The sequence below is a fragment of the Leucopleurus acutus genome, assembly GCF_964270905.1.
Source record: "Leucopleurus acutus genome assembly, chromosome: X".
NCBI classification, from domain to species: Eukaryota; Metazoa; Chordata; class Mammalia; order Artiodactyla; family Delphinidae; genus Leucopleurus; species Leucopleurus acutus.
The window spans coordinates 20,325,141-20,341,359 of NC_139148.1; the positions used below are offsets into that span (position 1 = coordinate 20,325,141).

General features: G+C 40.1%; 1 protein-coding gene across 2 annotated transcripts in view; it reads right to left on the bottom strand.

Annotated features, from left to right (window-relative positions):
• PCYT1B (phosphate cytidylyltransferase 1B, choline) overlaps window positions 1-16,219 on the bottom strand; it is a gene marked incomplete at both ends in the record, with an annotated part of 163,189 nt that overhangs the window by 70,269 nt on the left and 76,701 nt on the right. For both annotated transcript variants that reach the window (XM_082864753.1, XM_082864752.1), the window contains one exon: window positions 11,366-11,482. In XM_082864753.1, the coding sequence (XP_082720879.1) occupies window positions 11,366-11,482 (117 nt within the window). The remainder of the gene's footprint in view (window positions 1-11,365; window positions 11,483-16,219) is intronic.

Consider the following 16,219-nt stretch of genomic DNA (forward strand, 5'->3'; position numbering starts at 1 on the left):
AGTTTTGGAAGTCCTAGCCACGGCAATCGGAGAAGAAAAAGAAACAAAAGGAATACAAATTGGAAAAGAAGAAGTAAAACTGTCACTGTTTGCAGATGACATGATACTGTACATATAGAATCCTGAAGATGCCACCAGAAAACTACTAGAGGTAATCAATGAAGTTGGTAAAGTAGCAGGATACAAAATTAATGCACAGAAATCTCTTGCATTACTATACACTAATGATGAAAAATCTGAATGAGAAATTAAGGAAACACTCCCACTTACCATTCTTTTTGCAACAAAAAGAATAAAATACCTAGGAATAAACCTACCTAGGGAGGCAAAAGACCTGTATGCAGAAAACTATAAGACACTGATGAAAGAAATTAAAGATGATACAAATAGATGGAGAGATATACCATGTTCTTGGATTGGAAACATCAATATTGTGAAAAGGACTATACTATCCAAAGCAATCTACAGATTCAACGCAATCCCTATGAAATTACTACTGGCATTTTTTACAGAACTAGAACAAATCATCTCAAAATTTGTATGGAGACACAAAAGACCCCCAATAGCCAAAGCAGTCTTGAGGGACAACAATGGGGCTGGAGGAATCAGACTCCCTGACTTTGGACTATACTACAAAGCTACAGTAATCAAGACAATATGGTACTGGCACAAAAACAGAAACATAGATCAATGGAACAAGATAGAAAGCCCAGAGATAAACCCATGCACCTATGGTCAACTAGTCTATGACCAAGGATGCAAGGATATACAATGGAGAAAAGACTATCTCTTCAATAAGTGGTGCTGGGAAAACTGGACAGCTACATGTAAAAGAATGAAATTAGAACACTCCCTAACACCATACAGAAAAATGAACTCAAAATGGATCAGAGACCTAAATGTAAGACTGGACACTATAAAACTCTTAGAGGAAAACATAGGAAGAACACTCTTTGATGTAAATGACAGCAAGGTCTTTTTTAATCCACCTCCTAGAGTAATGGAAATAAAAACAAAAATAAACAAATGGGACCTAATGAAACGTCAAAGCTTTTGCACAGCAAAGGAAACCATAAATAAGACGAAAAGACAACCCTCAGAATGGGAGAAAATATTTGCAAATGAATGAACAAAGGATTAATCTCCAAAATATATAAACAGCTCATGCAGCTTAATATTAAAAAAACCAACAACCCAATCCAAAAACGGGCAGAAGACCTAAACAGACATTTTTCCAAAGAAGACATACAGATGGCCAAGAAGCACATGAAAAGCTACTCAACATCACTAATTATTAGAGAAATGCAAATCAAAACTACAATGAGGTATCACCTCACACCAGTTAGAATGGGCATCATCAGAAAATCTACAAACAACAAATGCTGGAGAGGGTGTGGAGAAAAGGGAACTCTCGTGCCCTGTTGGTGGGAATGTAAATGGATAACAGCCACTATGGAGAACAGTATGGAGGTTCCTTAAAAAACTAAAAATAGAATTACCATATGATCCAGCAATCCCACTACTGGGCATGTACCCAGAGAAAATCATAATTCAAAAAGACACATGCATCCCAATGTTCACTGCAGCACTATTTACAATAGCCAGGTCATGGAAGCAACCTAAATGCCCATCGACAGACGAATGGATAAAGAAGATGTGGTACATATATACAATAGAATATTACTCAGCCATAGAAAGGAATCAAATTGGGTCAACTGTTGAGACGTGGATGGATCTAGAGACTGTCATACAGAGTGAAGTAAGTCACAAAGAGAAAAACAAACATCGTATATTAACGCATATATGTGGAAGCTAGAAGAATGGTACAGATGAACCGCTTTACAGGGCAGAAATTGAGATACAGATGTAGAAAACAAACGTATGGACAAGGGGAGAAAGCCGCAGGGGGGTGGTGGTGGTGGTGGTGTGATGAATTGGGTGATTGGGATTGACGTGTATACACTGATGTGTATAAAATTGATGACTAATAACATGCTGTTTAAAAACATAAAATTAAAAAAACAAGAAAAAGTACAATAAAAAAAAAAGGGCAGAAAACCTGAATAGCTTTCCAACGAAGGCATACAGATGGCCAATAGGCACATGAAAAGATGCTCAACATCACAAAAATGAAAAAAAACTAAAAACAAAAAAAACTATAGTCCAGTAAAAATTAAAATTTTTTAAAAAGTGAGTAAGTGACTCCCATGAGTGAGAGCGCAGTAGATAAGACTCCATGCTCCAAATGCAGGGGGCCCAGGTTTGATCCCTGGTCAGGGAACTAGATCCCACATGCATGCCACAACTAAGAGTTCACATGGGGCAACTAAGAGTTTGTGTGCCACAACTAAGAAGCCCATGAGGTGCAACTAAGTAGGCCACCTGCTGCAACTAAAGAGCCAGCAAGCCACAACTAAGGAGCCCACGAGCCACAACTAAGACCTGGTGAAACCAAATTAATTAATTAATTAATTAATTAATAATAAATAAATAAAAACTGAGTTAAGTGAAATATTTATAGTGTTGAGAGAAAAACCCCACCAACCTACAATTCTATAGCCTACAAAATCATCCTTTAAAAGGGAAGGAGAGGGCTTCCCTGGTGGCACAGTGTTTGAGGGTCCACCTGCCGATGCAGGGGACACGGGTTCGTGCCCCGGTCCGGGAAGATCCCACATGCTGTGGAGCGGCTGGGCCCGTGAGCCATGGCCGCTGAGCCTGTGCATCCGGAGCCTGTGCTCTGCAACGGGAGAGGCCACAACAGTGAGAGGTCCGCATAGCGAAAAAAAAAAAAAAAAAAAAAGGGAAGGAGAAATAAAGACTTCCTCAGACAAACAAAAATTGAGGGAATTGTTTCTAGTAGACCCGCCTTGCAAGAAATGTTTTTAAAAGTTCTTCAGAAAGAAGGAAAATTACATAGGTCAGAAATTCAGATATACATTTTAAAAAGGAAGAGCATTAGAGAATAACTGAAGATAAAACAAAACTTTTATTTTTCTTATTCTTAATTGATCTAACAGATAACAGTATATTCAAGATAATAACAGCAACAATATATTTAATTGTATGTGTGTGTGGGTGTGCACACAACAGCACTAGCAATCAACCGTGTATAATTGACATCTACAGACTTCATCCAACCACAGCAGAATACACATCCTTCTGAAGTTCACATGGAGCATTCACCAAGATAGATCACATTCTGGGCCATTAAACACACCATAACAAATTTAAAAGAATAGAAATCACACAATGTCTGGTCTCAGTGGAATTAAACTAGGAATCAACAACAGAAAAATAGCTGGAAAATCCCAAAATAATTGGAGATTAAACAGCACACTTCTAAATAACACATGGGTCAAAGAATAAATCAAGAAATATTTTTTACTATTTTGAACTAAATGAAAATGAAAACACAACTTACCAAAATTTGTGGGATGCAATGAAAAGTGTTTAGGAGATTTAAAGCATTGAATATATATATTAGAAAAGAAGAAAAAGCTAAAATCAATCATCTAAGCTTCCATCTTAGGAAACTAGAAAAAAAAGAGCAAATTCAACCCAAAGTAAGCAAAAGAAAATAAATAATAAAAATCAGAGCAGAAATCAATGAAGCTGAAAACAGGAATGAATAGAGAAAGTCAACAAAAACAAGAGCTGGTTCTTTGAAAAGATCAATAAAAGTGATAAGGCTCTAGCCAAGCTAACAAAGAAAAAAGAGAAAGATACAAATGACCAATATCAGAAATTAAAAAGAGGACATTACTACAGATCTCATGGACATTAAAAGGAAGGAATATTTTGAGCAACTCTATGCCCACAAATGTGATAACATAGGTGAAAGTGACCAATTCCTTAAAAGACTGTAGCTGCCAAAATTCACACTAGAAGAGACAATCTGAATAGGCCTCTATGTATTAAAGAAATCCAATCAGTATGTAATAACCTTCCAAAAGAGAAACCACCAGGCCTGGATAGGTTCACTGGTGACTTCTACCAAACATTTAAGGAAGAAACTAGACCAATTCTCTACAATCTCTTCCACAAGATAGAAGCAGAGGGAATGTTTCCTAACTCATTCTATGAGGCTAGCATTACCCTAATACCACAACCAAACACCTTATAAGAAAGGAAAACTAGAGACCACTATCTCTCATTAACATAGATGCAGAGCTCTTTAACAAAATATTAACAACTCAAATCCAACAATGTATAAAAAGAATTATACACCATAACCAAGTGGGATTTATCCCAGGTAAACAGACTCACAGATATAGGAAACAAGCTAGTGGTTACTAATGGAGAGAAGGAAGGCGGGAAGAGCAAGTAAGGGGTAGGGGATTAAGAGATACAAACTATTATGTATAAAATAAATAAGCTATGAGGATATATTTACAATGCAGGGAATATAGCCAATATTTTATAAGTATAAATGGAGTATAACCTTTAAAAATTGTGAATCACTATACTGTACACCTGTAACATATAATACTATACATCAACTATACTTCAGTTTTAAAAAACAAAAAATAGAATAAAATCAATTAATGTAATCCATCACATCAACAGACAAAAGAAGGAAAATCACATGATCATATTAATAGATGTAGAAAAAGCATTTGATAAAATCCAATACCCATTCATGACAAAAACTCTCGGCAAACTAGAAATAGACGGGAACTTCCTCAACTTGATAAAGACTATCTACAAAAACCCTACAGCTGGGCTTCCCTGGTGGCACAGTGGTTGAGAGTCCGCCTGCCGATGCAGGGGACACGGGTTCGTGCCCCAGTCCAGGAGGATCCCACATGCCGCGGAGTGGCTGGGCCCGTGAGCCATGGCTGCTGAGTCTGTGTGTCCGGAGCCTGTGCTCCACAATGGGAGAGGCCACAACAGTGAGAGGCCCGCGTACCGCAAAAAAACCCAAACAAACCCTACAGCTAACATCATACTCAATGGTGAGAAAATTGAAGTTTTCCCACTAAGATCAGGAATAAGGCAAGGATGTAACCTCTCACCATAGCTTTTCAACATTGTACTGGAAGTCCTAGCTAGTGCAGTAAGACAAGAAAAGGAAATAAAATGTATACAGATTAGGACTTCCCTGGTGGCGCAGTGGTTAAGATTCCGCCTGCCAATGCAGAGGACACGGGTTCGAGCCCTGGTCTGGGAAGATCCCACATGCCGCAGAGCAATTAAGCCTGGGCGCCACAACTACTCAGCTTGCGCTCTAAAGCCCACGAGCCACAACTACTGAGCCCACATGCCACAACTACTGAAGCCTGTGCACCTAGAGCCCGTGATCCACAACAAAAGAAGCCACCGCAATGAGAAGCCTGCGCACTGCAACAAAGAGTAGCCCCCACTCGACACAACTAGAGAAAGCCCATGCACAGCAATGAAGACCCAATGCAGCCAAACATAAATAAATACATAAATTTTTAAAAATGTATACAGATTGGGGAGGAAGAAATAAAACTGTTTTTCTTCACAGATGACATAATCATCTATGTATAAAATTTTAAAGAATTGACCCAAAAAACCTCCTAGAATAAGCAATTATAGTAAGATTGCAGAATACAAGGTTAATTAATATACAAAAGTCAATCACTTTCCTATATACCAGCAATGAACAAGTGGACTTTGAAATGAAAAACATATTACTGTTTACATTAGCACGCCCCAACAAATAAAATACTTAGGTATAAATCTAACAAAACGTGTACAAGATCTATGTGAGAAAAACTACAAAACCCTGATGAAAAATATCAAAGAACAAAATAAATGGACATGTATTTCACGTTCATGGATAGGAAGTCTCAACAGTGACAAGATGTCATTTCTTCCCAACTTGATCTATGGATTCAATGCAATCCCAACCAAAATACCAACAAGTTATTTTGTGGCTAATGATAAACTGATAGTAAAGTTTATTTGGAGAGGGAAAAGACCCAGAATAGCCAAATCAATATTGGAGGAAAAGAATAAAGTTGGAAGACTGGCACTACTCAACTTCAGTACTTACTGTGAAGCTACAGTAATCAAGAAGGTGTGGTATTGGTGAAAAAATGGATAAATAGATCAATGGAATGAAAGAGCCCAGAGATAGACCCACATAAATACAGTCAATTGATCTTTGACAAAGGAGCAAAGGTAATACAATGAACAAAGATAGTCTTTTCAACAAATGGTGCTGTAACAACTGGACATCCACATGCAAAAAAAGGAATCTAAATACAGATCTTATACTCTTCACAAAAATTAGCTCAAAATGGATCATAGATCAAAATGTAGAACACAAAAGCATAAAACTCGTAGAAGATAATACATGAGAAAACCTAGATGACCTTAGGTATGGCAGTGACTTTTTAGATACAACACCAAACACACAAACCATCAAAGACACAACTGATAAACTGGACTTCATTAAAATTAAAAATTTCTGCTCTGCAAAAGGCCATGTGAATGGAATGAGAAAAACCACAGAGTGGGAGAAGATATTTGAAAAAGACACAACTGATAAAGGACTATTATCCAAACTACACAAAGAACTCTTAAAACTCCACAATAAGAAAATGAACAGCCTGATTAAGAAATGCAAAAAAGATCTGAATAGACACCTCACCAAAAAAGATATACAGATGTTAAGTAAGCAAATGAAAAGATGTTCTACATCACATGTCATCAGGAAATTACAAAATAAAACAACGAGATACCACTATACCCCAATTAAAATGGCCAAAGTACAAAATACTGACAACACCAAATGCTGGTGAGGATTTGGAGCACCAGGAATTCTCATTCATTGCTGGTGGGAACGCAAAATGGTACAGCTACTTTGGAAGACTGTTTGGCAGTGTCTAACAAAACTAAACATACTCTTAACATATGATCTAGCAATCACACTCCTTGGTATTTACCAAACTGAATTGAAAACTTATGTCTATACAAAAACCTGCACATAGATGTTTATAGCAGCTTTATTCATAATTGCCAAAACATGAATGCAACCAAGATGTCCTTCAGTAGGCAAAAGGATAAACAAACATCCAGACAACGGAATATTACCCAGTGCTAAAAAGAAATGAGCCAACAAGCCATGGGGTAACCTTAAACATACTACTAAGTGAAAGAAGCCAATGTGAAAAAGATACATACTGTATGATTCCAATTACATGACATTTTGGAAAAGGCAAAACTATGGAGACAGTAAAAAGATCAGTGGTTGCTAGGGGTTGGGTGGGGGCTAGATGAATACGCAGAGTGCAGAGGATTTTTAAGGCACTGCAACTGTTCTGTACGACACTACAATGGTGGATATATGTCATAATACATTTGTCCAAACCCAAAGAATGTAAAATACCAAGAGTGAACTCTAACGTATTAAACTATGGACTTTGGGTGATAATAACATGTCAATGTAGGTTCATGGACTGTAAAAAAAAATGTACTACCCTGGTGGCAGATGTTGATAATGGGAAGGCTGTGCGTGAGTGCGTAAATGGGAACCTTTGTACTTTCTGCTCAGTTTTGCTGTGAATGTAAAACTTCCCTTAAAAATAAAGTCTATTAATTTTTGAAAATGTTAAAATTTACGGTATTTTACAACTATTTAAACTTAGGATGGAAAATTTTAGATGTCAGCTTAAAAATCTGTAAGAAGGTGTATAGTTTTTCAAAATTCTTTTTGGGATTGTGGGGAACAAAGAGCAAAGACTCTTAGTCTAAGAACAGTTCTCAACAAAGGCTTCAGCATCCGCTAGGAAGCATTTTTGGAAATTTGTAGGGCATCTTTAGTTGTCACTATGATTGGAGGCAGCAATTGGCATTTAGTGGGCAGGGTGCCAACAATGTTAAACATCTTTTAAGTATTTATTTTATTTATTTATTTGTTTGGCTGCACCGGGTCTTAGCTGCGGCATGCAGGATCTTCGTTGCAGCATGCAGGGGTCTTTAGTTGCGGCATGCGGGGGTCTTTAGTTGCAGCATGTGGGATCTAGTTCCCTGACCAGGGATCGAACCCAGGCCCCCTGCATTGGGAGCATGGAGTCTTAGCCACTGGACCATCAGGGAAGTCCCTAAACATCTTGCTATGTGTGGGGCAGCCCCACATGAGAATTTTCTAACATCCTGTAAGATTTCTGAATGTCTCTGCATAATTATTTTAAATTATTTGAATCTAGACCCTAATTTTGTTTTACATATAACTGCAAAGTATTTCTAGAACAGCTGTGATAAATGCTGAGTTTTAGAGGAAGGCAACTACTATATACATCAAAGGAAGATTGTTCTTTGTCATGGGATTTGAGCTACCATGCCCCTGTAGAAATCTGCCTACACACAGGTGGTTGGAGATTCTGTTTAACAGACTAGGAATCAAATAAAATTAAATTAGTGGAGACACATGAAATATAGGCTTACACTGAATTTTTTAAAAAATTTATTATTTTTATTTTTGGCTGTGTTGGGTCTTTGTTGCTGTGTGCAGGCTTTCTCTGGTTGTGGCAAGCGGGGGCTACTCTTCGTTGCGGTGCATGGGCTTCTCATTGCAGTGGCTTCTCTTATTGCGGAGCACGGGCTCTAGGCACATGGGCTTCAGTAGTTGTGGCTCACAGGCTCTAGAGCGCAGGCTCAGTAGTTGTGGGGCACGAGCTTAGTTGCTCCGCGGCATGTGGGATCTTCCTGGGCCAGGGATCGAACCCGTGTCCCCTGCATTGGCAGGCGAATTCTTAACCACTGTGCCACCAGGGAAGCCCGGCTTACACTGAATTTTATTTTTTTTATAAATTTATTTTATTTTATTTATTTTTGGCTGTGTTGGGTCTTTGCTGCTGCATGCGGGCTTTCTCTAGTTGTGGCGAGTGGGGCTACTCTTCGTTGCAGTGCGTGGGCTTCTCATTGTGGTGGCTTCTCTTGTTGCAAAGCATGGGCTCTAGGCGTGTGGGCTTCAGTAGTTGTGGCACATGGGCTCAGTCGTTGTGGCTCACAGGCTCTAGAGCTCAGGCTCAGTAGTTGTGGCGCACGGGCTTAGTTGCTCCGTGGCATGTGGGATCTTCCTAGACCAGGGCTCGAACCCGTGTCCCCTGCATTGGCAGGCAGATTCTTAACCACTGTGCCACCAGGGAAGTCCCTACACTGAATTTTATTAATAGGGTGGTTAAAAATATTTCACAGTGGACTTCCCAGGTGGTGCAGTGGTAGAGAGTCCGCCTGCCAATGCAGGGGACACGGGTTCGTGCCCCGGTCCAGGAAGATCCCACATGCCACGGAGTGGCTGGGCCCGTGAGCCATGGCCGCTGAGCCTGCGCGTCCGGAGCCTGTGCTCCGCAAGGGGAGAGGTCACGACAGTGAGAGGCCCGCATACCGCAAAAAAAACACCAAAAACAAATAACGCATCTAGTTGTCGCTACCACGTTTTCTCCACTTGTCCCAACATTCTCATATAGGCTGGTGGGAAGATCACCACACAAGGAAGGTTCTGTGCTCTGGCTTTCGTGTGCCCTTCACTTCATTCAAGTCTCTGCACAGGTGTCAACACTCCAGAGGGTCCTCCCCTGACCTCCATACCTGAAATGTCCCTCCTTGCCCCACCAGCCACTCTTTCCCCTTACCCTATTTTACATTTCTTCATAGAACCCCTACCTCTGCCTCCCCTTCAGATTCTAAGTTCTCTTGAGGACACAGTCTGCTTCGATCATGGCTGCATTCTCAGTGTACAGAAGAATGCCTGGCACATAGTAGGAGCTCGAAAAATAGTTGTTAAGTGAAGGAATCATTCAGTAAATCAGAGAAACCATTGTCGCCTAGTGACCTGGACAGCTGCTGATATTAATTTACTGCTTTCTCCAATTTACCTGAACGTACTGAAAGTCACATTTTTCCTTTGCCTTTACTTTTGATGTGCTAACCCAGGGCCAGGGCAGTGTTCCCGTTAAGTGTTGCCTACACCTAACCACCTCCAAACTTGGGTTGCCAAAATGACCAAAGCCCAACCACTGCAGAGGTCTCCCCAGGACCCCAGCAGCTTAGGACCAGACTCCAGGTGGTAGTGCTCATGCAAGAAATGATTTTCCGCTCAAAATAAAGGGAAATGAACTGCCTCGTATCACCTCTTCCTTCTGGAAAGAACTCCATTCAATAACCACATGGTCACCATGCTTGGCAAAATCTGCAAAAGATTCCTCTCAAATATACAAAAAGTAGTTTTAAACTTGTAGAAGATAACTATATATATATATATATATATATATATATATATATATATATATATATTTGTGTGTGTGTGTGTGTGTGGTACGCAGGCCTCTCACCGTGGTGGCCTCTCCCGTTGCGGAGCACAGGCTCTGGATGCGCAGGTTCAGCGGCCATGGCTCACGGGCCCAGCCGCTCCGCGGCATGTGGGATCTTCCCGGACCGGGGCACAAACCCGTGTCCTCTGCATCGGCAAGTGGACTCTCAACCACTGCGCCACCAGGGAAGCCCAACAAAATATTTTTAAAAACAGATATGTAGTCTCTTACCATCACCTTTTTCCCTCACGGTAGAGGTCTAAGGGTTGATGGTGTCTAGTTCATGTAATGCCATGAAATGTTTGCCTAGTTCATGTATGTTTGTCTAGTTCATGTAATGCCATGAAATGTTTCATGTAACACCATGAAATGGTGTTTCCAGAAGCTACAGAGATGAGACCCAGGTCTTGCAGGTCAGAAACTTTCCCTTTTACCCAAATTGAAATCTGTAGGCCTTTTGGAAGAAGAAAATTTTATGTCTAACTGCCCTTCTCTCTCCACAAGCTTATGAAATCAGTCAGTTCCTTCACTGTAAACCAAGATTACCTGGGTATGTAAATCTCTATTTCTTTAATACACAGCACATAAATTCATCTAATTGGGACTGCTGTAAGCCACTACCATTAGCACAACATGGTCCTAAGTACTGTGGGTCACACCAAGGAAACAGACAATGACCTTACTTACCATTAATCATCCTGAATCCCCTCAGGTCTCTAAGATTTGAAATCAGAATAATATTGCTTTTCTCCTAACCCTCTAGGAAATTTCAGAAACAGAAATTGGATCATGCCTCAAACACAAGAAGGCATAAATGGAGAACATGAAGCAGTTACCCTTGGTGGTATTATTCGTCTTTCTCTGGGAATCAAATGGTTTATAATCTGAGGATGTAATTTCCCCTATGGTTTTTTAAATATCATTTTAAATTTCACGCAGTGAACAACCGACGCAATATAGGCTGAACTGGGAGCATTTACAATGTGAGGTGTTAATGATGGAAGTCTGAAAGGGGTCCTTTTCAGGAAGCACATTATACAAGAGTTTTCTAGACAAAGACAAAATGCACTTCTTACCTCCTACCAACAAGTAGCTGTTGGGAAACAGTGTTTTTGCTTGCATAAGTGCCCTTGCATGACCTGAGTGGAAAAGGTCAAATATTCCATCTGCGTATACTCTGACAGGTCTGTCAACTGTGGAAGAAAGAAAACATCATCAACAGAACTGCAGAATAAGGAATCCCAGTCACCCGATCCTTCCATCAGTACAGCACTGTAATAAGGTTTACCTGGAGAAAACACAATGTCTACAAACCATCAGTTTCATATTAGTGCACGAAATTAACTTTACCAAGAGGTTCTTCTAAGGACATCGAAGCAGAGTAAAAACGTAACAAAATTAAGATTGACCCAGAACACACATTTTTAGCCGCACAGCACTGGGGAGTTTTCTTGATCCAGAGTAGAGTCTCAGGTGGCTAAGCTGGCAGATTCAGACACACCAGACATAACCAAAGGGTTGACAGAGTCAGCCCAGCAGGAATATCGAGGTACGAGTGACTGAGGAGCTCAATGAAAAGGACAAATGACTTTATCCTCGAGTCTGGCAGTCCTGAACTAAGACCCAGAGTCCTATTCCCAAAGGCAAAGACACAGCTGTGCACCTCTTCCAAGTCACCATGGCAGCGTAAAATCAGCCTTGGTAGGAGTATTTACACCATAGAGATTGGCAAATGCTCAAATCAGGGCTTATTTCCCCCTGGAGGGCCAGTTGTTAAACATTTACCAGCATACACTGCACAAAGGTCACTCCCTATTCTCTTTGGTATCCTAAGACATGGGGCGGGGTGTACATGCCCCAAGGGAGGAGTGTCAGGGAGCAAAAGTTACATGGGGGGGGTGCTCAGGGTTGGAGGCGAGTGACCCACACTACAGTCATTCCTAGGGAGAAGGGTCAAGAGCAAATCGGCCACAAGAGACATTCTCACTGTGGCATACAGTGCTTGGGAAGTGCTATTTCTTGAGGAAGAGGGACACACTTCACCAGAGCTTCCCGGGAGCCAGGAGACTGCACTAAGGAACCGCAGGATGACACTTTTGCTGAGTCAGCCAAAGACCCATCCCCTCCGGCAAGAGGGAGACATAGGGAGGTAGAGGGGCTGGGTGCCAACTTGTACTTTTACACCATTTTGGATTCTCAGCAAAGGAACTAGAAAATGAAAATATGGCGAACGACAAACTAAACGTGGCAAACTGAACACACACACACTTAGCTCCACTTCTGCTCTAACACCACAAGAATTACAGAGAAAGAATTAAAAAGGGATAATCCCGCAAGGGCAGAGGAAACAAGAAAGGCAATGAGAGTGGATTAGAGATGTCAACAACATTTTGGAAAGTTGATTGTCAAGTGCTGAATATCTACAGAGAACAAGAATCAGAGGTAGGGCAGGTAGGGAAAGGGATTGCTGGTTGGTTTGTTTTACGAGCCTAAGAGTCCTACTAACTTTTTAAACTAGATGCACGTATTATATCGATGTTATAAATTTTAAAAAAAGAAATCAATGCACACTTCTGTTGAATGATCTTTAAGGCTCAGATTTAAAACTGTGATTACTTCTTGATGTAATACAACCTCGTTAAATTAGAACATAAATTGAAAGGAATATTACATTAATATATTCAGATGGTACAATGTTTCTAATAAATTAAATTTCTCTAATAAACAAAACTCGAGAGACTTTGTCAGATAGGGAATTGCAATTATTCCCAATTATACACCGTTTTGAACAAAGAGAATTGCCTTCACAGGATTATACTGTATTCTAAATAAGGCACGGTAAATAGAAAATACTTTGAAATAACAAACTGTCTAATGAGGGATCCTTGGTTTCAAAGCTCTTATTCAATTTGAATTCAATTGAGGAAAATTTGTTTTAGGATATAAACCCCAGGGGGAAGCAGGTGGCAGTTTTGCAGAACTTTGTGTTATTGATTCAGAAGTGATCAAGATAAATAAATTCAGGAAGCAGGGAGGAAAGAAAAGTAAAGAAAGACGATATAATTACTGAGAAAAAAGGCCATTTAGTAAATTTGTGAAGAGTATTTGCGGAGTTGATTTTGCAGTAAGCTCACGTTTTAAAATTGTGGTGTGTCAGCAATTTCTAGACTGGGAAATTCTGCAGGACCAAAAAAAAAAAAATCCCTCATCTCTTCAACAAGTAAACTTCAAGAAAAAAAAGAAGAGGGAAAGAGATAGAGGGGGGGACTTGGAGATTAAAAGATATTTAAAAAACACCTCAACATATTGTAATATATAGACATTATTTGGATTTGGGTTCAAACAAACTATAAATAAATGATGACATAAGATAACTGGAAACTGGAACACTGGATATTTGATGATATTAAAGAATTGCTATTAATTTTTTAGGTGAGATAATGATATAGTGGTTATGCCTTAAAAAAAACCCAGAGTTCTTATTTTTTAAGACATATATACACAAGTATTTATGGATGAAATAATAGGAAGCCTGGGATTTTGTTTCAAATAATTCAAGAGGCGAGAGTTGATGAGGGAAGGCTACAGGATGGTGGTTGTTAGGTATGGGTGATGGACACATGAAGGTTCATTATATTGTTCTACTTTTGTGAATGCTTGAAATTCTCCATAATATTTTTAATAGACTGTGGCTTTGTAAGTTAGTTGGTATGTTTATTTGTTTTACTCTTTTGTTCGAGGTTTTTCTGGACATCCTTTTAGGCATCTGGGGACTCTCTAGAGGGTCTGTGCTGGGAACCACCGGCCTGTGAAGCTAGAGGTTTGGCAATGATCAAAAGGTGGGGCACACCTATTCCATGGCCATGGTGGAGAGACCTTAAGGTAGCTCCCACTGACCCCACACCTCCTGCTGTTCACGCTTTTGTGAGATCCCCTCCCTTTGAAGTGGGAGTGGGACCCATGCCTTGCTTCTAGCCAGGAGAATATGACAAAGGTGATAGATGTCTCTCCCATGGTTATGTTATAGTATATAAGACTCCATTTTGCTAGCAGACTCATTCTTTCTTCCTTGGTGGCTTTGAAGAAGCAAGCTGCCATATTTTGAGAGGGCCATGTGGCAAGGAACTGCAGGTGTCGTCTAGGAGCCGAGGGTGGTCTCTGGCTGACAACCAGCAAGAAGCTAGATCCTTGGTCTTAGAGTTTCAAGGAAATAAATTCTGCCAACAACCTGAGTGAGCTCGGAAGCAGATCTAGCAGATCCACCAGTCAAGCTTCCAGATGAGAACTGAGCCCTGGGTGACACCTTGAATGCAGCCTTGTGAAACCCTGAGCAGAGGACTCGGCTAAGCCAGGCTTGGACTCCTGATCCACGGAAACTGTGACACAATGAATGTGCCGTGTTTTAAGCCATTAGGTCTGTGGTAAAATGTTACATAGCATCTCACACCATATACAAAAATTAACTCTAAATGGATCATAGACCTAAACGTAAAGCTAAAACTACAAAACTTCTAGAAGAAAACAGGAGAAAATCTTAGGGACTTTGAATTTGACAAAAATTTCTTAAATAGGAACCAAAAAGGACATAGTATAAAACAAAAAAAAAGTTATATATTAAACCTCATTTAAAACCTTTACTCTTCAAAAGACAGTTTTACACAAATGAAAAGCAAGTCTTAGGGAGAAAATATCTGCAATATATGTGTCTGATATAAGACTTGTATCTGGAATATATAAAGAACCCTCAAAACTCAATAATAAGATACACAACTCATTTTTAAAAGGGCAAAAAAGGGCTTCCCTGGTGGCGCAGTGGTTGGGAGTCCGCCTGCCGATGCAGGGGACACGGGTTCGTGCCCCGGTCCGGGAAGATTCCACATGCCGCGGAGCGGCTGGGCCCGTGGGCCGTGGCCGCTGAACCTGCGCGGCCGGAGCCTGTGCTCCGCAACGGGAGAGGCCACAACAGTGAGAGGCCCGCGTACCGGGAAAAAAAAAAAAAAAAAAGCTACAGAAAGGGCAAAAAAATTTCAACAGACATTTCACCAAAGAAAATAAATAGATGAATGGCAAATGAGCACATGAAAAGATCCTCAATACCATTAGTCATTAGGGAAATACAAATTAAAGCAACCCTGAGATACTACTTCATACTCACTAGAATGACTAAAAACTATTGATCATACCAAGTGCTGATGAGGATATCGAGCAACTGTAACTCTCATACACTGCTGCTGGGAATGTAAATGGTACAAATACATTGGACAGCAGTTGGGCAGTTGGTTAAAAAGTTAAACATACACATACCATACGGCAAGATAGGAGGCAGTCACCAACTACAGTACATCTGAATTCACATTTTTGTAGGGCATGTTATGGTGTTTCTTGGTATTGTTTCAGATTCAGGCAACAATAAAAGGGTGATTATTCATTTTTTATTATGGCCCTTAAAATGCAGCTTATTAACAATGCCTTAAAAGTACGTATGATTTACAGAGCACGTGTATTTCACTTAATCTTTCCATCAAGTCTGTGAGGTAGGTAGAGGAGAGCGGACTTACTATCCTCTCTCATACAGGGGAAAATGGAAGCTCAGCGAAGCTGAGCAGCTTACCCAGCATCATATAACCAACCTATGATGGAGTGTGAGTGCAAACCAAACGCCACTGCTCTTTCTTCTAACTCATGATGCCTTCTAGAAAACGACATGCCATTATGGAGTCTTTTAAAAAAAAGAGAGAGAGAAAGACTGTTACTGAATGCCCAGTAATTATGGTAACTGGTACTGTTTTTGTGTACAGCTGATGTGCAAAAGAGGTGGCACAAAATTTAACCATTTAAAATCTAATAGTTACCTATCTCACAAAGTTTACATAGTTTTATATAAACTTAATCATTTCCTTCTACTTATAGCCAGCGATGCTCTTTTCAAT